We start from the raw sequence: 26,760 nt of genomic DNA, 5'->3' as shown, positions 1-26,760 counted from the left end.
TCATTTGAACTGCTGACTCTTATTTTGATCAATATCCCAACATGCCTCATGGTTCTGTTACCTTTTGTTCCTTGTGACATTCAGTTTGAATTTGTAATTACCACAGCATTTACTGTTAACATGGGAAGTGCAACATTAGTGCCACTGAAAATATTCTAAACATCTACAGCTAACATAGAATTACAAAGAAACAGCTTTCCAATGGTCCTCGTGCTACTGGAGTGCTTTCACCTATTGCCACCCAGAATGAATATTAGTGAAGAGCCAGACACCATACTGAACACGACATTCCACGTGAGGCACCTGACAATTTCAGTCCAAACTTCTTACTCAACATTCCCACCAGTCGGCTTTGGTCTGTCACACATGCACAATAGTCCTGAGTTTGCTGGCTGCTCCTCACTGCCAGTTTCCAGCTGTTGGCTTTGGTCTGTCACACACGCACAATAGGCCTGAGTTTGTTGACTGCTCCTCACTGCCAGTTTCCAGCTGTTGGCTGGCACTGGACCCCTCGCGGAGCCTGGCAGTGAAGTGTGAAGCTGCTGCGGTTCACCAGGGATTACCCTGGCGAAAATCAACAGGGACCCGGCCATAGTTTCACCTAGTCATAGTCATCAAACCCTACAGTACAGCAACAGGCTCTTCTGCCCATCCAGACCACACCGACCTATTATCTGCTTAGTCCCATTGATCTGAACCTGGACTGGAGACATCCAAAACTCCCCCATTGAATGAACTTATCCAAACTGATCTTAAATAATCAACTCGAATGTACATCGACTAATTAAGATGGCAGCACGTTCCACGCTCTTCAGCAACCTCTGAGTGAACAAGTTCCCTCTCATATTGCCTTTCACCTGTCATCATTACCCTATGATCTCTAATTCCAGTCCCACCCAACCTCAGTAATAAATGCATTTTCGCACTAACTCTCTCTATACCTTTTATAAACGTGTATACCTCTTTCACATCTCTCCTGTTCCTCCTACACTCTATGGAATAATGTCCTAACCTATTCACACTTCCTCTATATCTCAGATCCTTAACTCCTGGCAACAATTTGTATTTTATTCTGCATTCGTTCAATCTTATTGATATCCTTCCCGGAGGTAGGTGTACACATTGCTTCAAATTAGCTTCTGCAACATCAACTTCGACATAATATCCCAACTTCTGTATTCAATATTTTGATTTATGAAGCCCCATGTCCAAAAAGCTTTACAACGCCATCTACCTTCGATAAAAATTTCTAAAAACTTTGCAGGATCTCATCACACTTCCTACTCTTGTCATTGGTACCAACGTGGACCAAGACCTGCTCATTCTGCCCTTAAGAAAGTTTCAGAGTCGATACGAGATATCACTGACCTTGGCAAGACACCATCCAAAAATCCTGTTCTCGTAAATAGAATCTCCAGTCTGTTCTCCTGACATTGAACTCCCCCTGTCAGTGCAGCTCAGCACTTCTCATCCCTTCTGAGTCACAAAGACAAACTCAAAGCCAGAGGCATAATCACCGTGGCTTTCCTCTGCTAGGCAATACCCCGAAACAGAAAGCCATATACCTGTTGTAGAGGGGTTTCCTGCAGTGGCTGTCTATCCTCTTCTTACCCATACCCCCGCCTCCCCCGCTGACGTCACCCAGTTGCCTGTGTCCTGTTCCCTTACCCCGCTGACGTCACCCAGTTGCCTGTGTCCTGCGTCCAGCTCCCTCCCTGTACAGTCTGTCAGTCAACCTCAGCCTCCCGAGTGATCCCGGGTTCATCCAGCTGCAGCTCCAATTCCTCAGCACAGACTGTAAGAAGCTGCAGCTGGATGAAATTCCCGAAAGTGCAGTTGTCAGGGACACTGGAGGTCTCCCTGACTTGCCGCACCCAGTAGGAAGAGCATCCCACTATCCTGCCTGGCATTCCCACTGTACTAACCGTGAAAAAAAGAAGGGAAATATTACCCAAAATCTACCTAAATCCTCCGCCTCTCCTCACTGAACACTCTCTGACACAAAGCCTCAATAACCTACTCTATCTCTGGCTCACTCACACCATGTCTGCTCCTTTTAAACCTAGCCAAATGGATAAGTACATCGCAATCTGTGGCATTCAGAAAGTCATCACTGGCCATGCTAACTTCTTTTAAAATCTCTCTCCTGCAACAAACACTTCAATGGCTGTTAGTGATCTGTGGCGAGCAGAATGTGCTGGGTCAGTCCATGTCCAGGGTAGATTTCTACCCATCCCTCCGCTCCTCAATATATTTCCCATTGTTCATTACAGAGCGTGACTGAGCTCGCGGAGAAGGGAAACCGATCGGGCGCTTCCAAACTCCTCCTGGATCTGGTGATGGAGAAGGGCTCCGGGGCCCGGAGGGTGATGTGGGAATCCTTTGTGAAACTACATCACCATTTACCGAAGCTGAGCAGAATATTGAAGGAAATACGGGAACGAGGTACGGTGAACAATACACAGTGTGTTACAGATGTAAATGCTGATGAATTTACAGTATTACACAGAACAGACTTCATGCAGGTTAATCTGTTTGAACAGGTGACGGCCAGTTCGCCTACATGGACACTGAGCGGGGTTTATCTGAAGTGCCCAAGCATCTGAAAGGTAAGTGATGGACTGGAAAGCTCAAAGCCTTTATTTCACTGAGAGTCTGAATAAGTCTCTTTAGAGGCCTGTTTAGAGACTGTCAGAGTCTGGGAGACAGGTTTTTGTTGTTATTGCACGCTGAGAGTCTGAACACGTGTCTTTAGAGGCCTGTTTAGAGACGGTCAGAGTCTGGGAGATGGGTTTTTGTTGCTGTGGCTAAAGGACAGGAAGCAATTTGCATTTGTCACAACACCCGGCACCTTCCCGATCTCGGGATCTGTACCCGGAGGCCTCTGTGAGTTTGATAAACAGACATTCCCGTCGGCCTCTGTCCTGTTGCAATCGCTGTACCTACCTCTCCACCTATCTTTGTATCATCCGCAAACTTTGCCACAAATACATTTATTCCATCATCTAAATCATTGACAAACAATCTGAAAAGCAGCGGTCCCAATACTGATCCCTGAGGAACACCACCAGTCACTGGGAGCCAATCAGAAAAAGGCCCCTTTTATTCCCGCTCGCTGCCTGCTGCCTGTCAGCAATTCCGCATCACGTGCCAGTATCTTTCCTGTGACATCATAGATTTTTATCTGCTTAAGCAGGTTCGTGTGCGGCACCTCATCAAATGCTTTCTGAAAATCCAAGTAAATGGCATCCAATGACTCTCCTTTGTCCAGCCTGAAGCACCGTGAAATCCACCGTGAAATCTAACAGAACCATTGCTAACTTATTTTGTCATTAGTCTCAAAGTACCTCGAAACCGCAACCTTAGTAAGAGACTCCAACTCTATCCCAGCCGCTGAGGTTTGGCTAACTGGCCTATAATTTTCCTTCTTTTGCCTTCCCCCCTTCTTAAAGAGCAGAGTGAAAATTGCAATCTTCCAGTCCTCCGGGACCATGCCTGAATCAAGTGATTCTTCAAAGATCATGACCAATCCATCCGTCATCCCTTCAGCAACCTTTCTCGGATCTCTGGGATGTAGTCGATCTGGCTCAGGTGACTTTGCACCTTAAGAGCTTTCAGTATGCCGAGAACTTTTTTCTTTTAAAATAGCAATGGCACTCACTCCTACTGCCTGTCACTCGCAGACCACCGCATGCTGCTAGCGTATTCCACAGTGAAGATATACGCAAAGCACACATTGTTATTCTGCCATTTGTTTGTCCACCATTACTATCTCACCGACATCATTTTCCAGTGTTCCAGTATCAACTCTCACCTCCCTTTTACTCTTTATATTCCTGAAAAAGGTGTTTATTATCCTGCTTTATATTATTGGCTTTTCTGCCCTCATATTTCATCTTTTCCCTTCTTATCGCTTTTTTAGTTGCGTTTTGTTGGATTTTAAAAGTTTTCTATTCATCCAACTTTCCCTCACTTTTGTTCTCCTGCATGGCCTTTCGTTGGCTTTTATGCAGTCCTTAACTTCCTTTGTCAACCATTGTTGCCTGCACATGACACTTGAGAACTTCTTCCTCCGTGAGCCGTATCTATCCTGCAACTTGAGACCTATTCCCCGAAGCTTCAACCATCTCTGCTCTGCCGTTATCTCCACTAGTATCCTTCTCCAATCTATCTGGGTAAGCTTCTTTCTCGTGCCTCTGTAATTCGCTTTATTCCATAGCGATACTGATACCGTAAGCTATGCTTCTCCCTCTCAAACTTCAGTATGAATTCACTCATATTATGATCACTACCAGTTCTGTGTTCTTTTGCATTAAACTCCCTTATAAGATCCGAGCTATTACATAACACCCAATCAAAGACAGAATTTTCCTGAGTAATCTCAAGCACAAGCTGCTCTAAAACGCTCTCTAGTAGGTATTCAATAAATTCCCTCTCTTGTGATCCGACTCCTGAGTTTTTTGGATTTTCTAATTCCCCGTGCATATTGAATTATGTCATCACCTTGATGACACGCCTTTCCCAGCTCCCTTTGCAATCTCAACCCCACACCTTCGCTACTATTTGCAGGCCAATATAAGATTCCCATAAAGCTTTTTTTAACCCCTGTAGTTTCTTATCTCCACCCACAAAGATTCAACATTCAATAACCCTATGTAACCTCTTTATCAAGATGTGACTCCATCTTGAACCAACACAGCCACACCACCACTGACTATGCCTTCCTGCCTGTCTTTTCGACAAGACGTTTGTGGTGGCGTGTTGGGGAGGAAGCATTAAGAAGAGGGACGCCTCACGTCTTAATAAGCTGGTAAGGAAGGCGGGCTCTGTCGTGGGCAAAGTACTGGAGAGTTTAACATCGGTAGCTGAGCGAAGGGCGCTGAGTAGGCTACGGTCAATTATGGATAACTCTGAACATCCTCTACATAGCACCATCCAGAGACAGAGAAGCAGTTTCAGCGACAGGTTACTATCGATGCAATGCTCCTCAGACAGGATGAAGAGGTCAATACTCCCCAATGCCATTAGGCTTTACAATTCAACCGCCAGGACTTAAGAACTTTTTAAAAGCTATTATTAATGCTTTTTGAGATAGTGATTTAGATGCATATCATATTTTTTACTGAGTTAAGTATTGTATGTAATTAGTTTTGCTACAACAAGTGTATGGGACATTGGAAAAAAGTTGAATTTCCCCATGGGGATGAATAAAGTATCTATCTATCTATCTATCTATCTATCTATCTATCTATCTATCTATCTATCTATCTATCTATCTATCTATCTATCTATCTATCTATCTATCTATCTATCTAAATCTCTGAAAATGCAATAAACCACCCTTCCACCTCCTCATGAAAATCATTCATAAAAGCACAAAAATGCTGAGTCTTCTTTCAGCCACGACTCATTGATGCCCACAACATTATACCAACCAATCTCTAACTCCGCCAAGAGTTCGTCCACCTTATTCTAAACGCTGCATGCATTTACATGCAATGTGTTCAGTTCTCCATCTGCGCCTTTTTGAATTTTGTCTGTGTGGTACAATTTAACACTTTGCTCTGTCTGTATTTGAACCCAGTCATTGGCTTGTCCTTCCTTACATTCATGTTAAACCCATCATCTACTTGTAAAATCGCTGGTTTATCCACAGCTCTATCATCCTAGTTCCAGTCCCCCGGCCATTTTAGGTTAAAACACTCCCAACAGCTCCAGTAAATCTGCCTATAAGAATATTGGTCCTCATCGGATTCACGTGCAACCCGTGCCTTTTGTACTGGTCCTACCTGCCCCGGAAGTGGTCCCAATTATCCAGAAATCTGAATTCCTGCCCCTTGCTCCAAATGCTCTGCCACCTCATTCTATTCCTATTGCCACTGTCGGGTGGCACAGTCAGCAATCCTGAGATCACTACTTTTGAGGTCCTGCTCCTCAGCTTTTTTCCTAACCCCCTGTGTTCGGTTTTCCAGACCTCCTCCCTTTTCTCTTCCTATGTCGTTGTTACCAATGTTTGTCACGACTTCTGGCTGCTCAACCTCCCTTCTCAGGATATTGTGGACGCGTCCAGAAACATTTCGGACAATGGCACATGAGAGGCAAAGTACCATCGGTGTCCACAGAATCACCGACCTGCCCTCCTGACTTTAGAGTTCCCTATTACCGCTGCCATCCTCTTCAGCTTCCTGCTCTTCCGCACATCATCGGGGAATTGCCTGAGTTCATGTACCGGCTCCTCGGAGAATAAGAAACTGTAGACCAGTGCGGGGTGTGTTACATTGTGACTGGCTCAGACTGGAAAAGGAAACAGAAATTCTGTTCCTTTTCTGTGGCTCAGTACTGACAGCTTCATCCTAAAGGAGTGTCAAGAACGTGGGGTCTATTGTGAGAGAAGTAAAAGTCAGTAGAGCACGTAAATGCCCCCCTCACCCCCCACTGTTACCCTCTGCAGGGTTGCACAGTTCAGCAGAAGCTGAGCAGTGAAAGCAGTGAAACAGCAGTGATCTGAGTTAGATCAGAAATGTTTCTGGGCCGTAGTTCATTTTCAGACACTGTAATCTCTGATCACCCGATTTCACACAAACAGTGTCTTTAACGAGTAGTTTTTTTATTAAATAAAATATGTTGTGAGCTCCATGTTCATCAGATCAGGGATTGACAACCTATTTCTTTCCGTCATAAGATGTTCGAAGGAAACACAAGGAGACTCTGCGGACACAGACTGAAAAACTGAGAGTGAAAACGATCCTGATGAGGGAGAAGGTGAAGGTTTTCCAGCTGGTTGATCAATACGCTGAGCTCACGGTCATTTCTACTGTTCGAGATCGGACACTGGTGGAACATGAGCTGCTGGCAAGAGGCAGAGACCACGAGGAGTGGAGAGAAAAAGATCTCCGTGGTAAGCTGGAAAAAATCCGGACTGAACAGTTATTCAAGAAGAGCTTTGTTCAAAAATTGAAAAGACCTTTCTTTGGAAACAAATCCGGGATGTCCGCAGCAGTGGCTGGAGTCCCGGGGATCGGGAAAACAACAATGGTACAAAAGATTGTATATGATTGGGCCGCGGGGAAGATGTACCAACAATTCCAGTTTGTCTTCAGTTTCAAATTCCGGGATTTAAACTCCATTAACTGCAGAATAAACCTGAAAGAACTGATTCTGCATCAGTATCCTTACTTTGGGAATATCCTGGGAGAGGCCTGGAAACACACAGAGGGACTGCTGTTCATATTCGACGGATTGGATGAATTCAAGGACAAAATCAACTTTGCTGATGGTCTGAGAGACACAGAATCACAGTACACAGATCCTGAATTCAAGTGCAACGTGTCTGATATTGTGTATAGTTTAATCCAGGGCAAGGTGCTCCCAGGGTGTTCAGTGCTGGTGACCACCCGCCCCACTGGGTTACATTTATTGCAAAAGGCAGACATCAGTGTCTGGGCTGAAATCCTGGGATTTGTTGGTGAGGAACGGAAGGAATATTTCATCAGGTACTTTGAAGATCAGACAGTGGCAGAAGCTGTTTTCAAACACGTGAAGGAGAACGAGATCCTGTACACCATGAGCTACAACCCCTCCTACTGCTGGATCCTCGCACTGGCACTGGGCCCCTTCTTCACACAAAGAGTCAGGGACCCGCAGCGAGTTCCCAAGACCATCACCCAACTGTACTCCTACTATATTTACAACATCCTGAAAAACCACGGCCGTGAAATTGAGTGCCCCCGTGAGGCGTTACTCAGGGTTGGTCAGATGGCCTTCAGAGGAGTGTCCGAGAAGAAGATTCTGTTTACAAATGGAGATTTGATCAACTACAATCTGCAGCCTTCCCAGTTCCTGTCCGGGTTCCTGATGGAGCTTTTGGAGAGAGAGGATTCTGCCCGGAGCGTGGTGTACACATTCCCACACCTCACCATCCAAGAGTTTGTAGCTGCAGTCGCACAATTCCTGAATCCACATTCCGGGGATATCCTGAAATTCCTTACAGAAGTCCACAGCACAACAGATGGGCGATTTGAGGTATTTCTCCGTTTTGTTGCTGGTCTCTCCTCCCCAATGACAGCTCGGGGCCTGGAGGAGTTTCTGGGTCCATTCCCTCATCAAACAACATGCCGGGTGATTGACTGGGTGAAGGAGGAGGTTAAACGGCAGATTGGAAACACATGGACTGAAGCTGGTAAAAGGAGCCTCCTGAACACATTGCACTATCTGTTTGAGTCTCAGAATCGTGGACTGTCTCAGGCCGCGCTGGGATCTGTGGAAACACTTTCATTCAGTGGAATGACACTGACCCCGATTGACTGCACGGTCCTGTCTCATGCCATCGGACTCTGTGATACAATAAAACACCTCGACCTGTGGAACTGCCACATTCAGTGTGAAGGAACCCAGCGGTTGGGACCCGGGCTGCACAAGTGCCAGGAGTTGAGGTAACTTGATTTATCTCTCACTCTGAACTGTGAAACTGTCTCATTGTGTTGTTTCAATGTAAAGGAATTTCGGTAAATTTGTAGTAAATCAGATTGTGAAGAATTGTAACAAATGCCCACGGGGATCGGTCAGTAATTCCCCAAGGACGGGAGGGTTCTGTGGGTCCTTGTGAAGGGATGTTGGAGACTTCATCAGATCAGTGAACAACGGCCATTGGTTTAATGGTAGTAAATCACAGGAATGATAGATAGATGGATGGATAGATAGATAGATAGATAGATAGATAGATAGATAGATAGATAGATAGATAGATAGATAGATAGATAGATAGATAGATAGATAGATAGATAGATAGATAGATAGATACTTTATTCATCCCCATGGGGAAATTCAACATTTTTTCCAATGTCCCATACACTTGTTGGAGCAAAACTAATTACATACAATACTTAACTCAGTAAAAATATGATATGCATCTAAATCACTATCTCAATGGCCTTGTATCTCGCTGCCTGTGACACGTCCATTGACAATGTTCCTTCTCACTGTTACTGACACCCAGACTGACACTGACTGCAGCAGGTGGGTCAGAGATTCACACACCCTTCCCGGTGAGGGACAAGGGACCGTCAGCACACAGTCCCAGTGAGAAGGAAATAAATACCATTGTGAGATTGTCCTCCCCTGCCCTTCCCCGTGTGTGACTTTGCTCACTTCCAGATACGCAAAGAGCGAGGGCGCATCTCCTCTGGGTGTCTGTTCAGACCCAACACACACGTACAAGAAATTTCTGCATCCTCTCGTCTTGTAGGATTATCGTTTACCCTTGGAATCCTCCTGTGGGACCTCTCATCCCAATCCCACTTCCATTCATTGGAATCTTGCCCCCATCCCCATTCCTCCTGTGGGCTCTCTATTACACTTACCTCATCCTCCTGTGGGATGTCTTTTCCACATAACCCTCCCCCCACCCTTCCTGTGAGATCTCGCTTCCCCATCCCCCTTCCCCCTATGGGATCTCTCCTACCCATCCCTATTACTCCTGTAAGAACTCTCTTCCCCATCTCCCTTTCACCGATGTGATCGCTCTTCCCCATCCACCTTCCTTCTATGGATTTCTCTTCCCATCCCTTCCTGCTGTTGGAACTCTCTTCCCCATAACCTTTCCTCCTGTGTGATCTCTCTCCCCCATCGACTTCTTCCTGTCGGATCTCTCTTTGGCATGCCCCATCGTCCTGTGGAATTCCTCTTCCCAACCCCCTTCCTCCTGTGAGATTTCTCTTCCCAATCCCACATTTTCCTGTGAGAACTCTCTTCCACATCCCTCTTCCTGCTGGCCGATCTCTCAACCCCTTCCACCTTCATCCTGTTTAATCTCTCTCCATATCCCCCTTCCTCCTTTGTGATCTTTCTTCCCCATCCCCCGTTCGCCTGTGGGAACTCTCCTCCCCATAGAATCATAAAATCATAGAACACTACAGCACAGAAAACAAGCCATTCGGTCCTTCTAGTCTGTACCAAAACCTTATTCCGCTAGTCCCATTGACCTGCACCCAGTCCATAACCCTCCAGTCCTCTCCCATCCATGTATCTATCCAATTTATTCTTAAAGCTTAAGAGTGAGTCCACATTTTCCACATCAGATGGCAGCTCGTTCCACACTCTCACCACCCTCTGAGTGAAGAAGTTCCTCCTAATGCTCCCCCTAAACCTTTCCCCCTTCACGCTGAAGCCATGTCTCCTCATATTTACCTCTCCTAATCTATGTGGAAAGAGCCTATTCGCATTTATCCTGTCTATGCCCTCATAATTTTGTAAACCTCTATCAAATCTCCCCTCATTCTTCTACGCTCCAGAGAATAAAGTCCTAACCTGTTCAATCTTTCCTTGTAACTCAACTGCTGAAGACCAAGCAACATCCTAGTAAATCTTCTCTGCACTTTTTCCAAACTTACTGGTATCCTTCCTATAGTTAGGTGATCAGAACTGCACACAATACTCCAAATTTGGCCTCACCAATGTCTTATACAACCTCACCATAATATTCCAACTCCTATACTCAGCACTTTCATTTATTAATGCCAGGATGCCAAAAGCCTTCTTTACAACCCTGTCTACCTGTGACGCCACTTTCAGGGACTTGTGTATCTGAACCCCCAGATCCCTTTGTTCCTCCGCACTCTTCAGTGCCCTACCGTTTATCGTGTATGTCGTACCTAGATTTGTCCTTCCAATATGCAACATCTCACACTTGTCTGCATTAAATTCCATCTGCCATTTTCTGGCCCATTCTTCCAGTTGGTCTAGATCCCTCTGCAAGCTTTGAAAGCCTTCCTCGCTGTCCACAACGCCTCCATCTTAGTGTCATTCACAAACCTGCAGATCCAATTTATCACATTATCATCTAGATCATTGATATAGACAACAAACAACATTGGTCCCAGCACAGATCCCTGAGACACACCACTAGTCACAGGCCTCCAGTCTGAGAAGCAATCATCCACTACCACTCTCTGTCTTCTCCCACACAGCCAATTCGAATCCAGTTTACAACCTCTCCATGGATAACTAGTGTCTGGACCTTTAGAACTAACCTCTTATGTAGGACCTTGTCAAAGGCCTTACAAAAGTCAATGTAGACAACATCCACAGCCTTTCCTTCATATGCATTCTTGGTAACCTCCTCGAAAAACTCTACAGGATTCATTAAACACAATCTACCACACACAAAGCCATGCTGACTATCTTTAATCAGCCCTTGGCTGACCAAATCCTTGTATATCCGATCTCTCAGAACATCTTCTGATAATTTACCTGTTACTGATGTCAGGCTGACTGGCCTGTAATTATCTGGTGTACTTTTGGAGCCTTTTTCAAACAACGGAACAACATGAACTACCCTCCAATCCTCCGGCACCGCACCCGAGGCGGAGGACATTTTAAATATTTCTGCCCGGGCCCCTGCAATTTCTACACGAGTCTCTCTCAAGGTCCGAGAAAATATCATGTCAGGCCCAGAGATTTATCTACCTTTATTCACTGTAAGGCAGCAAACACCTCCTCGTCTTTAATCTTTATATGTTCCATGACACTACTGTTTGTTTGCCTTAATTCCAGATCCGCTATGCCAGTTTCCTGAGTAAACACTGATGCAAAAAAAAAAACTGTTTAAGATCTCTCTAATCTCGTGAGGCTCCACACATAGATGACCACTCTGATCTTCGAGGGGACTAATTTTGTTCTTTACTATCCTTTTACTCTTAATTTACTTGTAGAAACCCTTCGGGTTTACCTTCACATGATCTGCCAAAGCAACCTCATGCCTTTCAAGTATCTCATTTCTTCCTTGTTGCCTATACTTGCTAAACACCTGCTTAACCAGATCACCAATATCTCTTGAAAACCAAGGTTCCTTATGTCTGTTCACTTTGCCTTTAATCCTGGGAGGAACATGCAAACTCTGCACTCTCCAAATTTCACCCTTGAAGGCGTTCCACTTACTGAACAGATCCTTGCCAGAAAACAACTCATCCCAATCTATTCTTCCAAGATCCTCTCTCATTTCCTCAAAATTGGCCCTTCTCCAATTCAGAACCTTAACTGGTGGACCAGTCCTATCCTTATCCATAATTATCTTGAAACTAATGACATTATGGTCAATGGCCCCAAAATGTTTGCTTCCATATACTTCTGTCACCTGACCTGTCTGGTTCCTTAATAGGAGATCAGGTACTGCATGCTCTTTCGTTGGTACCTCAATATATTGATTTAGAAAACTTTCCTGAACAAACTCCACGCCATCTAACCCTTTCTCAGAGTGGGAGTCCCCGTCAATATGTGGAAAGTTAAAATCCCCTACGATTACAACGTTCTGTTTCTTAAATCGGTCTACTAACTTTCTACAGATTGCTCCTCCAATTCTATCTGCCTATTGGGCGGTCTATAATACAACCCTATTAGTGTGGTCACACCTTTCCCGTTCCTCAGCTCCACCCATATGGCCTCTATAGACGAACCCTCCGGGCTGTCCCGTCTACGCACAGCTGTGATATTCTCCCTGACTGGTAATACCACTCCTCCCCCTTTCATTCCTACCCTCTATCACATCTGAAACAACGGAACCTCGGAACATGAAGCTGCCAGTCCTGCCCCTCCTGCAACTAAGTCATACTAATAGCAATAATGTCGATATCATCGTGCCAATCCACGCCCTAAACTCGTCTGCCTTGCCTACAATACTCCTTGCATTGAAATAGATGCACCTGAGAACATTTCTGTCACGTACAAACCATTGATATCTGTCTATACAAGCAGTCCTCGCATGACCCTTATCCTCCTCCAGCTCACTATCTGCTCTAACACTCTGGTTCCCCTCCCCCTGCAGTCTAGTTTAAAACCCCCGGAGCAGAACTTGCTAACCTACCGGCAAGGATGTTAGTTCCCTCCAGTTCAGGTGCAAACGGTCCAATTCGAACTGGTCCCACCTCCCCTGGAAGAAAGCCCAATTGTACAGAAACATGAACCCCTCCCTCATGCACCATGCCCTCAGCCACGTATTTAGCTGCATTATCATCCTATTTCTAGCCTCACTAGCACATGGCATGGGTAGCAATCCACCTGTGGGATCTCACTTTTCCATCCCCCTTTCATCCTCTGGGCTCTCTGTTCCCACTCCACCTTCCTTCCAACTGTTGGACCTCTCCTCAGCATCCACCTTCCTCCTGTGGGATCTCTCAGCCCCATCCCCCTTCCTTCTGTGGGATCTCCAAGCCCCATTCCCCTTCCTTCTGTGGGATCCCTCATCCCCATCCCCCTTCCTTCTGTGGGATCTCCCTTCCCCATTCCTTCTTGCTGTGGCATCTCTCATCCCCATCCCCCTTCCTTCTGTGGGATCTCTCATCCCCATCCCCCTTCCTTCTGTGGGATACCACTTCCTCATCCACCTTCGTCCTGTGGGATCTCTCATTCCTATCCCCCTTCCTTCTGTGGGATTTCCTTTCCCCATTTCCTGCTCCTGTGAGATCTCTCTACCCATCCCCCTTCCTCCTGTGGGCTCTCTGTTCCCTATATACCTTCTTCCTGTGGGATCTGTCATCACCAGCTCCCTTCCTCCTGATGAATCTCTCTTCCCCATCCCCATTCCTACAGTGGAATCTCTCTTCTCCACCCCCCATGCTCCTGTGGGATCTCTCTTCCGCATCCCCTTTCACCCTCTGGGGCCTCTGTTCCCATCCCACTTCCATCTGTGGGATCTCTCTTCTCCATCAACTTCCTGCTGTTGGATCTCTCTTCCGCATCCCCCTTCCTCCTGTGGGATTTAATCACCCCACCCCTTTCTTCCTGTGGGATCTCTCTTCCCCATCCACCTGACCCCCGTGGGGTCTCTGTTCCCATCCCTCCACTTCCTATGGGATCTTGCTTCCCCATTCTCCTTCCAACTGTGGGATACCTCCTCCCCACCATCTTTCTTCCTAGGGATATATCTTCCCCAACCCCCTTACTTCTGTGGGATCTCTATTCCCCATCCCCTTCCTCCTGTGCGCTCTCTCCTCCCCATCAACTTCCTGCTGTGGGATCACTCTTCCCAATCCCCCTTCCTCCCATGGGATCTCTTTTCCCCATCGTCCTTCTCCTATGAGATCGCTTTTCCCTATCTGCGTCCTCATGTGGGATTTATCTTCGACATCCCCTTTCCTCCTGTGGGATCTCTCTTCCCCATCCCCCTTCCTCCGGTGGGATCTCTCTTCCCCATCCCCATTCCTCATGTGCGTTCTCTCTTCCCCATCCCCATTCCTCCTTTGGGATCTCTCATCCCCATCAACCTTCCTCGGATGGGAATTATCTTCCCCACCCCCTTTCTTCCAGTGGAATCTCTCTTCCCCATCCCACTTCCTCCTGTGCGATATCCCTTTCCCATCACCCTTCCTCCTTTGGGATCACTCGTCCATCTCACTTTCTCCTGTGGGATCTCTCTTACCCATCCCCCTTCCTCCTGTGGGATCTTACTTCCCCATCCCTCTTCTGCCAGTGGGATATCACTTCCCCATCCCCCTTCCTTCTGTGGGATCTCTATTCCCCATCCGCCTTCATCTGTGGGGCTTCTGTTGTCATATCCCACCCTTCTTGTGGGATCTCCCTTCCACATCTTCCTTCCTCTTCAGGGATCTATCACTTCCCCTTCCCCCTTCCACCTGTGGGATCTCTCTTCCACATTCCCATTCCTCCTGTGGGCTCTCTCTTCCCCATCCTCCTTCCTGCAGTTGGGCCTCTGTTCCCATTCCCCTCTTCCTGTGGCATCTCACTTTCCCATCTCCCTTCCTCCTTTTGGAACTCTCTTCCTCATCCCCCCTCCTGTGGGTCCTCTGTTCCATGTCCTCTCTTTCTGTGGGATCTCTCTTCCCCATCCCACTTCCTCCTGTGGGATAACCCTTTCCCATCACCCTTCCAACTTTGGGATCACTCGTCCATCTCACTTTCTCCTGTGGGATCTCTCTTACCCATCCCCCTTCCTCCTGTGGGATCTCACTTCCCCATCCCCCTTCTGCCTGTGGGATCTCACTTCCCCATCCCCTTTCCTCTTGTGGGATCTCTATTCCCCATTCGCCTTCTTCTGTGGGGCTTCTGTTGTCATACCCCACCCTTCTTGTGGGATCTCCCTTCCACATCTTCCTTCCTCTTCAGGGATCTATCACTTCCCCTTCCCCCTTCCACCTGTGGGATCTCTCTTCCACATTCCCATTCCTCCTGTGGGCTCTCTCTTCCCCATCCTCCTTCCTGCAGTTGGGGCTCTGTTCCCATTCCCCTCTTCCTGTGGCATCTCACTTTCCCATCTCCCTTCCTCCTTTTGGATCTCTCTTCCTCATCCCCCCTCCTGTGGGTCCTCTGTTCCATGTGCTCTCTTTCTGTGGGATCTCTCTTTCCCATCCCCATTCCTCCTGTGGTAACTCTCCTACTCATCCCCCATCCTGCTGTATGATCTCTCTTCCCCGTCCCTCCTCTTTCTGCCCGTCTCTCTTCCCCATGCTCCTTCCTCCTGTGGGATCGCTCTTCTTCATCCCCCTTCTTTCTGTGCGATGTCTCTCCCACATCCCCTTCCTCCTGTGGCATTTATCTTCCCCACTCCCTTTCATCCTGTGGGAATCTTTCTGCCCCATCCCACTTCCTCCAGTGGGATCACTCTTCCCCATCTGCCTTCTTCCTCTGGGATCTCTTCCGCCATCAACCTTCGCCTATGGTGCCTCTGTTCCCATCACCCCACTCTTCTTGTGGGATCTCCCTTCCACATAGCCCTTCCTGCTTTTAGATCGCTCATCCATCCGTCCTCCTCCTGTGGGCGTTCGCTTCGCAATCCCCCTTCCTGCTGTTGGGCCTCTATTCCCATTCCCCTCTTCCTGTGGCATCCGTCTTTCTCATCTCCCTTCCTCCTGTGGGATCTCTATTCACCATCACCCTTTCTCGTGTGGGATCTCTCTTCCCCATCTCCCTTCCTCCTGTGGGATCTATCTCTTCCCCATCCCCTTCCTCCTGTGGGATCTCTATTCATCATCACCCTTTCTCGTGTGGGGCCTCTGTTCCCATCCCCCACTCTTCTTGTGGGATCTCTCTGCCCCATCCCTTTAGCTCGGGTGGGTCTATTTCAAAATGTCCCATTGACATTTCTGCATTTCGGTCAGGAACACTTTTCTCTCCATCGGGGAATGGGGCAGAATATGTGGAGTTTGCAGGGTCACACCGGCAGACTAAATTACCGACATTTGGTGAATACGCTGGAGCTGGGCAGTGAGGGACATTGACAGTGATAGGAACTCCGATCAGTGATTTACTGAAGGGTTTAATGTTTCCTGAAATATCCGAGTGAGAGAAATTCCCCCCAGACCCACGGTTTGAATCACTTTGTTCGTCAATCTGTCTGTTTGTGTTTAGACTTGGGGGGAACCAACTGGGAGATTCAGGAGTGAAACTGGTGTCTGCGGCTTTGAGGGACCCGGAGTGTAAAATACAGAAACTGGGGTAAGTACCAGACTGTGGGAGATTGTGTTTACAGTCACTGGGTGTCTGACAATGAACATTAATGTGATCAGTAGAAACAAAGACATAGATAACATACAGGACAATACAGGCCCTTCGCCCCACAAAGCTCTGCAGAACATGTTTCTACCTTAGAATTACCTAGGTTTTACACATAGCCTTCCATATTTCTAAGCTCCATGTAGCCATCCTGGAGTTAAAGGATCCTATCGTTTCCGCCTCCACCACCGCCGCCAGCAGCCCATTCAACGCACTCACCACTCTCTGTGTAAAAAAACTTACCCCTGACCTCTCTGTACCTACTTCCAAGTACCTTAAAACTATGCCCTCTCGTGCTAGCAATTTCAGCCCTGGGGAAAAGCATCTGAAAATCTACATGATCAATGCCTCTCATTATCTTGTACACCTCTATCAAATCACCTCTCATCCTCTGTCTCTCCAAGAGAAAAGGCCGAGTTCACTCAACCTATTCTCATAAGGCATGCTCCCCAATCCAGGCAACATCCTTGCAAATCTTCTCTACACCCTTTCTATGGTTTCCATGACCTTCCTATAGTGAAAAGACCAGAATTGAGCACAGTACTCCAAGTGGGGTCTGATCAGGGTCCTATATAGCTGCAACATATAACCATATAACCATAACAGCACCGAAACAGGCCATCTCGGCCCTTCTACTCCGTGCCGAACGCTTACTCTCACCTAGTCGCACCGACCTGCACTCAGCCCATAACCCCCCATTCATTTCCTGTCCATATTCCTATGTAATTTTACTTTAAATGACAATACCGAACCTGCCTCTACCACTTCTACTGGAAGCTCATTCCACACAGCCACTACTCTCTGAGTAAAGAAATTCCCCCTCGTGTTACCCATAAACTTTTGCCCCCTAACTCTCAAATTATGTCCTCTTGTTTGAATCTCCCCTACTCTGAATGGAAAAAGCTTATCCACGTCAACACAATCTATCCCCCTCATAACCTGTCAACTCTTAAACATTACCTCTCGACTCTTAAACTAATCCCATGTCTGATGAAGGCCAATACACTGTATGCCTTCTTAACTGCAGAGTCAACCTGCATAGCAGCTTTGAGTGTCCTATGTACTCGGACCCCAAGATCCCTCTGATCCTCCACACTGTCAAGACTCTTACCTTTAACACTATATTCTACCAGCATATTTGACCTACCAAGATGAACCACTTCACACTTACCTGGGTTGAACTCCATTTGCAACTTGTCAGCCCAGTTTTGCATCCTTTCGGTGTCCCGCTTTGACCTCTGACAGCCCTCCACACTATCCACAACACCCCTAACCTTTGCGTCATCAGCAAACTTACTAACACTACCCTCCACTTCCTCATCCAGGTCATTTATAAAAATCACAAAGACTAGTGGTCCCAGAACACATCCCTGAGGCACATCACTGGTCACCAAACTCCATGCAGAATATGACCCGTCTACAACCACTCATTGTCTTCTGTAGGCAAGCCAATTTTGGATCCACAAAGCAATGTCCCCTTGGAGCCCATGCCGTCTTACTTTCTCAATAAGCCTTGCATGGGGTACCTTAACAAATGCCTTGCTGAAATCCATACACACTACATCTACTGCTCTATCTTCCGGTCCCGGTGACTTATCCAAATTGATGCTTTCCAAAAGCTCCACCACATCCTCTTTCTTAATATCTACATTCTCAAGCTTGTCAGTTCACTGCAAGTCAACCCTAGAATTGCCAAGATCCTTTTCCGTCATGAATACCGAAGCAAATGGTTTATTAAATACCTCCGCTATTTCCCCTGGTTCCATACGCACTTTTCCATTGTCACACTTGTTTTGTCCTATTCTCTCACATGTTATCCTCTTGCTCGTCACATACTTGCAGAATGCTTTGGGGTTTTCCTTAATCCTGTCCGCCAAGGCCTTCTCATGGCCCCTTCTAGCTCTCCTGATTTCATTCTTAAGCTCCTTCCTGCCAGCCTTATTATCTTCCAGATTCATATCATTACCTCGTTTTTTGAACCTTTCATAAGCTCTTCTTTTCTTCTTGACTAGATTTACAACAGCCTTTGTGCACCACAGATCTTGTCCCCTACCATCCTTTCCATGTCTCATTGGAACGTACCTACTCAGAACCCCACGCAAATATCCCCTGAAAATTTTCTACATTTCTTCAGTACCTTTCCTTGACAACATCTGTTTCCAATGTATGCTTACAAGTTCCAGCCTGATAGCCGCATAGTTCCCCTTACTCTAATAAAAGGTTTCCCTTGCTTGCCTGTTCCTATCCCACTCTAAGGCTATGGTAAAAGAGATAGAATTGTGATCACTATCTCCAAAATGCTCTCCCACTGAGAGGCCTGACACCAGGCCAGGTTAATTTCCCAATAGCAGATCAAGTACAGCCTCTCCTCTTATAGGCTTATCTAAATATTGCGTCAAGAAACCTTCCTGAAAACACATAACAAATTCCACCCCATCTAAACCCCTCACTCTAGAGAGCTCTCAATCAATATTTGGGAAGTTAGAATCTCACACCTCAACAACCCTGTTATTATTACTCCTTTCCAGAATCTGTCTCCCTATCTTCTCCTCGATGTCCCTGTTACTGTTGGGTGGTCTATACAAAACACCCAGTAGACTTATTGACCCCTTCCTGTTCCTAACTTCCACCCACAGAGACGCCGTAGACAACCCCTCCATGACGTCCTCCTTTTCTGCAGCCGTGACACTATCTCTGATCAACAGTGCCAGGTTCCCACCTCTTTTGCCTCCCTCCCTGTCCTTCCTGAAACATCTAAAGCCTGACACTTGAAGTAGCCATTCCTGCACCTGCACCATCCTAGTCTCTGTAATGACCACCACATCATAGCTCCGAGAGCTGATCCACGCTCTAAGCTCATCTGCTTTATTCATCATACTCTTTGCATTAAAGTAGACACATCTCAAACCATCGGACTGAGTGCCTCCTTCTCTATCACCCGCGTATCCTCCCTTTCACACTGTCTCCAAATTCTCTCTATTTGTGAGCCAACCTCCCTCTCCTCCATCACATCAATTTGGTTCCCTCCCCCCAGCAATTCTAGTTTAAACTCTCCCCAGTAGCCTTAGCAAACCTTGCTGCCAGGATATTGGTCCCCGGGAATTCAAGTGCAACCCGTCATTTTTGTACAGGTCACACCTGCTCCAAAAGACGTCCCAATGATCCAGAAATCTGAATCCCTGCCTCCTGCTCCAATCCCTCAGTCAATGTGTTTATCCTCCACCTCATCCTAATCTTATTCTCACTGTCACGTGGCACAGGTAGTAATTCCGAGATTACTACCTTTCAGGTCCTGCTTCTCAACTTCGTTCCTAACTCCTTGTAGGACCTCTTCCCTTTTCCTACGTCACTGGTACCAATATGTACCACAACCTCTGGCTGTTCTCCCACCCACTGCAGGATATCTTGGACGTGATCAGAAACATCCCAGACCCTGGCACCTGGGAGGCAAACTACTATCCGAGTTTCTTTACTGCGTCCACAGAATCGTCTGTCTGACCCCCCTGTCTGTCCCCTATCTCTGCTGCCCTCCTCTTCCTTTCCCCACCCTTCTGAGCCACAGGGCCAGACTCTGTGCCAGAGGTGTAGCTGTTGTTGCTCCACCTCCAGCAGTACTCGAACAGGGGAACTTATTGTCAAGGGGTACAGCCACAGGGGTACTCTCTAGTACCTGCTTCTTGCCCTTCCTTCTCCTGACTGTCACCCACTGCTTCAGTCTCCCGTGGCCCCGGTGTGACCACCTGCCTGTACCTCCTCTCTATCACCTCCTCGCTCTCCCTGACCAGACAAAGGTCATCGAGCTGCATCTCCAGTTCCCTAACTCGGTCCCTAAGGAGCTGCAGCTCGACACACCGGGTGCAGATGTTGCCGTCCAGGAGGCTGGGAGTCTCCAGTATCTCCCACATCTGACACCGAGCACAGAAAACCAGCCTCACACACATACTCTCTGTCTGTATTGTAAACAGATAACCTACCTCGCCTCGACCCTTTATCGCCGAAGCCCCGTTAAACCAAAGCCTTCCTACTCTGTCTCCCGCTCCTCTGACGCTCGCTCTGTAAATCTGTCTTCCTTTTAAACTCTTCTTGCTGTTCTCACTGACCGACTTGCGCAGTCGTGCTGAACAAAAGAATCAGTAATTGTGTTACTGACAAACACTGGGGATTTGTACCGTCTCCTGTCTCTCTGTGTCCTTCACCCTCACTCTCTCTCATCTCCAGGCTGATGGAAGTCGGTCTCACAGTTTCTGGTGCCGAGGATCTCGCCTCCGCTCTCAGTACAAACCCATCACTGACGGAGCTGGACCTGAGTTATAATAAACTGGGAGATTCAGGAGTGAAACTGGTGTCTGCGGCTCTGAGGAACCCGGAGTGTAAAATACAGAAACTGTGGTAAGTACCAGACTGTGGGAGATTGTGTTTACAGTCACTGGGTGTCTGACACTGAATATTAATGTGATCAGTAATTGTGTTACTGATAAACACTGGGGATTTGTACCGTCTCCTGTCTCTCTGTGTCCTTCACCCTCACTCTCTCTCATCTCCAGGCTGTTCAATGTCGGTCTCACAGATTCTGGTGCCGAGGATCTCGTCTCCGCTCTCAGTACAAACCCATCACTGTCGTGGCTGGACCTGGGATTAAACTCGCTGACAAACCGATCTGTCCCCGCTCTCCGCCGACTCATACTGACCCTCCCGAGTCTGAAGCGGTTCGGGTGAGTGTTTGTGTTAATGTTCAATGTGATGAAATATCAGCGGATCCGCGGGTTTTCTGGTGATATTTGTCTGTGAGTGTTGTTGAAACATTAACCCCAGTCCCCTGTTACTGACACTGTTGTGTAATCTGTTTATTTCATCTTTATTCTCCCATCTGTTTCAGGCTGGTGGGGAATCAGTTCAGTCGGACCGGGAAGAAGGAACTAAGATCTCTGCAGGAACCCAGACCCGGACTGAGAGTGATCGTGTAAACATCTGAATGTGTGAACATCTCCGCCCGCGGGATGGGGACATTTTGGCCGACTCCCCGCTCTCCCCTTTAACTCCCGCCCTTACCTTTGATGGCCGCGCGGCGGGGGTGATTCCAAAAGGCTTCAGTCTCGCGCTGTGTGTCGCTCGGAGCGCTGCCGCAGTGACGTGATTCCGCCTGTTGTCCGGCGGGGCAGCGTCCGGATGTGCGTGTACGAGACTCCCCGCGGGACACCCCGGGGAATTACCCAGACAGGAAGAGCCCCGGGTCTGGGGCTCAGTCTGGGACACCGGTGTCCCGGGGTGGGATTATCCCGGGAGAGAATCCTTTTGTTCTCTTTGCTGAGGACGGTGCATTTGGCAGTCTGGCCGATATAATGATGTTAAATTGACAAATCCCTCAGCAGTGACCCTGGATCTGCAGCGATCCCGGACACGGCCCTGAATTGTGATTTTATAATCATCGGTTCCCCGATGCAGAGTGACGGTCTGAAACGGGACTGATTATTCAACCGGTCACTCGTTGTCGCCGGTCAGTTAATTGTGTGTGACTGTGAGTGAGTCGGGAGCAGCTTATTTATTCCCGCACGTCAGCAGCTCACACATTGTTTAATTTACATTTGTCATGATGAAATCAATAAACCGCTGTAACTTCCTGTCTTGGTGTCGGTCTCGAGTCACATTAAAGGAGAAACAGTGATCTGGGGTTACTGTTGGCACCCGCCCACGGTGAACTGCAATAATGGGTCTGAGCTCCTCACACTGGTACAGCAGCGTCTCAGAGTCTGGGTGCCCAGGATCTCATCTCCACCCTACCCCCATCGTGGCTAACTGACCCCGCAGAGAGTTAAAGTCGACTGTAATGTCAGATGTGATTTCACTTGGGTCCCGAGTACGATAGGGATGGAGAAGGAATACCGGCGTTGAGCCACATCATTCCATCAGACTCCCAGCGTCAGACACAGAGTGATTCTCCCTCTACACCGTCCCATCACACACTCCCGGGGTCTGACACAGAGTGAAGCTCCCTCTACACCGTCCCATAACACACTCCCGGGGTCTGACACAGAGTGAAGCTCCCTCCACACCATCCCATCACACACTCCGGGGTCAGACACAGAGTGAATCTCCCTCCACACCGTCCCATCACACACTCCCGGGGTCTGACACAGAGTGAAGCTCCCTCCACACCATCCCATCACACTCTCCCGGGGTCAGACTCAGAGTGAATGTCCCTCCACACAGTCACGTCACACACACTCCAGGGGTCAGACACAGAGTGAATCTCCCTCCACACCTTCCAATCACACACTCCCGGGGTCAGACACAGTGTGAAGCTCCCTCCACACCGTCCCATCACACACTCCCGGGGTCTGACACAGAGTGAAGCTCCCTCCACACCTTCCGATCACACACTCCCGGGGTCAGACACAGAGTGAAGCTCACTCCACACCGTCCCATCACACACTCCTGGGGACAGACACAGAAAGAACAAGGTATGTAGTTCTCGAGTTGAAACAGATCACAGAGGAGACACTTATTGTGTTCACCTTGGAATCGTAGCACAGGGAACCACACACACGGACGCACACACACACACACACACACACACACACACACACACACACACACACACACACACACACACACACACACACACACACACACACACACACACACACACAGACACACACACACACGCACACACACACACAATGAATATACGTAGAGACGGGGAGGAATGCAGTGTGCACAGAACAGGAGAGGGTGGGAGGGGGCACAAACGGGCAGGGGAGTACAGATGGGGAGCAAATCCTTTTGCTCCCTTTGCTGAGGACGGTGCATTCGGCAGCCTGGCCGATATAATGATGTTAAATGGACAAATCCCTCGGCAGTGACCCTGGATCTGCAGCGATCTCGGACACGGCCCTGAAGTGTGATTTTATAATCATCGGTTCCCCGATGCAGAGTGACGGTGAGAAACGGGACTGATTATTCAACCGGTCACTCGTTGTCGCCGGTCAGTTAATTGTGTGTGACTGTGAGTGAGTCGGGAGCAGCTTATTTATTCCCGCACGTCAGCAGCTCACACATTGTTTAATTTACATTTGTCATGATGAAATCAATAAACCGCTGCAACTTCCTGTCATGTTGTCGGACTCGAATCACGTTAAAGGCGACGCAACTCTACCCATTCGCTTGCATTGTCCAAACTTCCAATGGGCCCCGCCCCTTCCCATTCACTCCCACTGTTTGCCTCCCAATGAGACCCCTTTCAGTTCATTTCCAACGGGAAAGTGATCCTGGAATTTGATGGGGACGCCCTGAATTCTGTATTTGACAGAACTCGGAGCGGGGTTTACGAAATTTGACGAGAACTCCGGTGGGTTTATTAGTTACACGGAAAGTCGAGGGTGGTGTGGATGTTGACGGCTTTGTAACACTGACGATGCTCATCTTCCGGCGGAGACGGTGTGTATGATCGGACGGAAGGACCTTCGGCACACCTTCTTGAAGATGGCGGGGGTGGGGGTGCATGTGAGAGAGGTTTATGGTTTCCGTGTCCCCACGCCCGATTCCCGGTGTCCACATAGCACACAGGAAGTTATACTTGGCACGGTTCCCGCTCTTCCTATCGTGGCTGGGAAGTTTGCTAAGCACGGTTCCCGATCTCTGCCTCCACACCGAGAGTTTTACCGCGCACGCTGTTTGGTCTCTCCACGACACTCGGAGTGATGACGCACAGGATCCGGAGATGAGGATGTCGGATCGGTCTCTATCGTTTGCGATATATTTATTATTTGTGATAAACAGTCCGCACAATCGAGTGGAGGGTGGTCGAGAGTGTCTGTCCTGCGAGGGGCTCCTGATTGAAAATGGTTAATAGGGAGGGAGCGACAGAAGGATTTAGAATCATCAAAGGGAGGGAGTGAAAGGTTGACTGAAAATGGTCTCCAGGGAGAGAGTGATGGGCTGAGTGATATTGGGCGCCAGGGAGGGGGCGATGGACGGATTTAAAATACAACTCGTCACTGTTGTTAAAATGGTCACCGGGGAAGGAGTCACGCACGGTGTCGAGGTGGCCGACAGGGCGGGAGTGATACACGGACACGAGAGTGGGAGTGACAGGCGGAGTTAAAAGTGTTAACAGGGTGTGTATGACTTACTGATTGAAAAAATATCACAAAGCAGGGTGTTATGTGCTGATTAAAATAGGATTCTGGATTAAAGCCAAAATATGCAATTATCACCAGGGAGAGAGTGACGCGTGCACTGAAAATGGTCACCAGGCAGGGAGGGATGTACTGAGAGTAAATGGACACCAGGAAAGGAGTCAGAGGGATTGGCGGCCGACCTGAAATAGCCCCTGATTCCTTTGTTACAATGGCCGACAGGGAGAGAGTGATGGACAGAATTCAAATGGCCAACAGGAGGGAGAGACGCACCGGGTAAAATGGCCGAAATGGAGACAGTGGCACATTGTGAAGAGAGAGGGGTAATGGGTCGATGTAAAACGATCTAATGGGAGAGAGTGACGCTCTGACATAAAATGGTCGCTCCTTCGTTTAAAATGTCTGACGGGACAGTTTAGGACGATTGCCTCAGTGCTATTGAAAACGGCCGTCACCATGGTTAATTCTGTTGAGGAAAAAGGAGAGATGTGGTGACTGAAGGTGACCCCGTTCGGCCGGGTTGAAACGGGACCAAGGAGGGAGAGATGTGGTGACGGAAGGAGACCCCGTTCGGCCGGGTTGAAGCGGGACCAAGGAGGGAGAGATGTGGTGACGGAAGGAGACCCCGCTCGGCCGGGTTGAAACGGGACCAAGGAGGGAGAGATGTGGTGACTGAAGGAGACCCCGCTCGGCCGGGTTGAAAGGGGACCAAGGAGGGAGAGATGTGGTGACTGAAGGAGACCCCGTTCGGCCGAGTTGAAACGGGACCAAGGAAGGAGAGATGTGGTGACTGAAGGAGACCCCGCTCGGCCGGGTTGAAACGGGAGCAAGGAGGGAGAGATGTGGTGACTGAAGGAGACCCCGCTCGGCCGGGTTGAAACGGGAGCAAGGAGGGAGCCACTCCTTGGTTAAAGTGAGCGGCAGAGAAGGAGTGAAGGACACGTTGACTTCAAATGGCCGACGCTTCACTGGAAATGGCGGCTGGGGAGAGAGTGACGGCTTTGGTAGAAGTGAGCACAAGAGAGGGAGGGACGCGCTGATTTAAAATGGGCGAATCCTTGGTTAATGTGGCCGCCAGGGATGGAGTGAGACACTGACTTACAATGGCCACTGTCACACACAGAATCTATGGCGTAGGAACATGCGGTGCCCATGGATACAATCCCGGGATCCCGTGTGTTATTGGTTGTCATAACTGTTTTATATCGTCTTGGGTGTTGTATATATGATTTAATTCTAATCATTTTGTCATTGAATAAACTTATGTATATATCTCAGATATTCACACATACACATATACATGCGGGTTTTGGGGAGGAGGGGTGAGGGTTTGGGAGGAAGAGGAGTGATGGGACGACGAGTGGGCTGATCAGACGGTGAGCGTGGCGAAGTCACTAACTCAATAAGGGACGGAGAGGGGAGGGGCGAAAGTTCCTGTCACAAGCAGGAGGCCGGCATGGAGAAGATAAAGCCGGTGTGAGGAGGAGTGAAACGACAGGAAGGGAATGGGACTGATGGGACAGGGAGGGAGGGAGAGTAATGGGACGTGGAGGGAGGGGAACATGGAATGGGAAGGGAGGGGATGTAATGGGACGGGGAGGAGTTTCTGATGTGGTGGCCAGTGCAATCATGTTTGCTGTTGTGTCTGGCTGAGGGTAGCAGACACCAACAGAATCAACAAACACATTTGTAAGGCCAGTGATGTTGTGGGGCTGGAACTGGACTCTCTGACGGTGGCGTCTGAAAAGAGGATGCTGTCCAAGTTGCATGCCATCTTGGACAATGTCTCCCATCCACTCCATAATGTACTGGTCAGGCACAGAAGTACATTCAGCCAGAGACTCATTCCACCGAGATGTAACACTGAGCGTCATAGGAAGTCATTCCTGCCTGTGGCCATCAAACTTTACAATGCCTCCATCGGAGTGTCAGACACCCTGAGCCAATAGGCTGGTCCTGGACTTATTTCCACTTGGCATGATTAACTTATTATTATTTATTTATTTATGGTTTAATATTGCTATATTTCTACACTACTCTTGGTTGGTGCGACTGTAACGAAACCCAATTTCCTTCGGGATCAATAAAGTTGGTCTGTCCGTCTGTCTTTAGCAGCCGGAGCTGA

At 48.2% G+C, this 26,760-nt stretch overlaps 1 protein-coding gene across 1 annotated transcript in view; it reads left to right on the top strand.

Annotated features, from left to right (window-relative positions):
- The window catches only part of LOC140723494 (NACHT, LRR and PYD domains-containing protein 3-like), a 36,855-nt gene extending 14,737 nt beyond the window's left edge, over positions 1-22,118 (top strand). Inside the window, exons 5-11 of the mRNA XM_073038061.1 lie at positions 2,274-2,445; positions 2,544-2,609; positions 6,683-8,432; positions 16,357-16,443; positions 20,719-20,889; positions 21,045-21,212; positions 21,377-22,118. Coding sequence (XP_072894162.1) covers positions 2,274-2,445; positions 2,544-2,609; positions 6,683-8,432; positions 16,357-16,443; positions 20,719-20,889; positions 21,045-21,212; positions 21,377-21,464 — 2,502 coding nt within the window. The 3' untranslated portion in view covers positions 21,465-22,118. The remainder of the gene's footprint in view (positions 1-2,273; positions 2,446-2,543; positions 2,610-6,682; positions 8,433-16,356; positions 16,444-20,718; positions 20,890-21,044; positions 21,213-21,376) is intronic.
- The last annotated feature ends 4,642 nt before the right edge of the window (positions 22,119-26,760 follow it).

The sequence above is a fragment of the Hemitrygon akajei genome, unplaced genomic scaffold (genome assembly GCF_048418815.1).
Source record: "Hemitrygon akajei unplaced genomic scaffold, sHemAka1.3 Scf000115, whole genome shotgun sequence".
NCBI classification, from domain to species: Eukaryota; Metazoa; Chordata; class Chondrichthyes; order Myliobatiformes; family Dasyatidae; genus Hemitrygon; species Hemitrygon akajei.
This window is presented reverse-complemented; position numbering and strand designations above follow the sequence as displayed.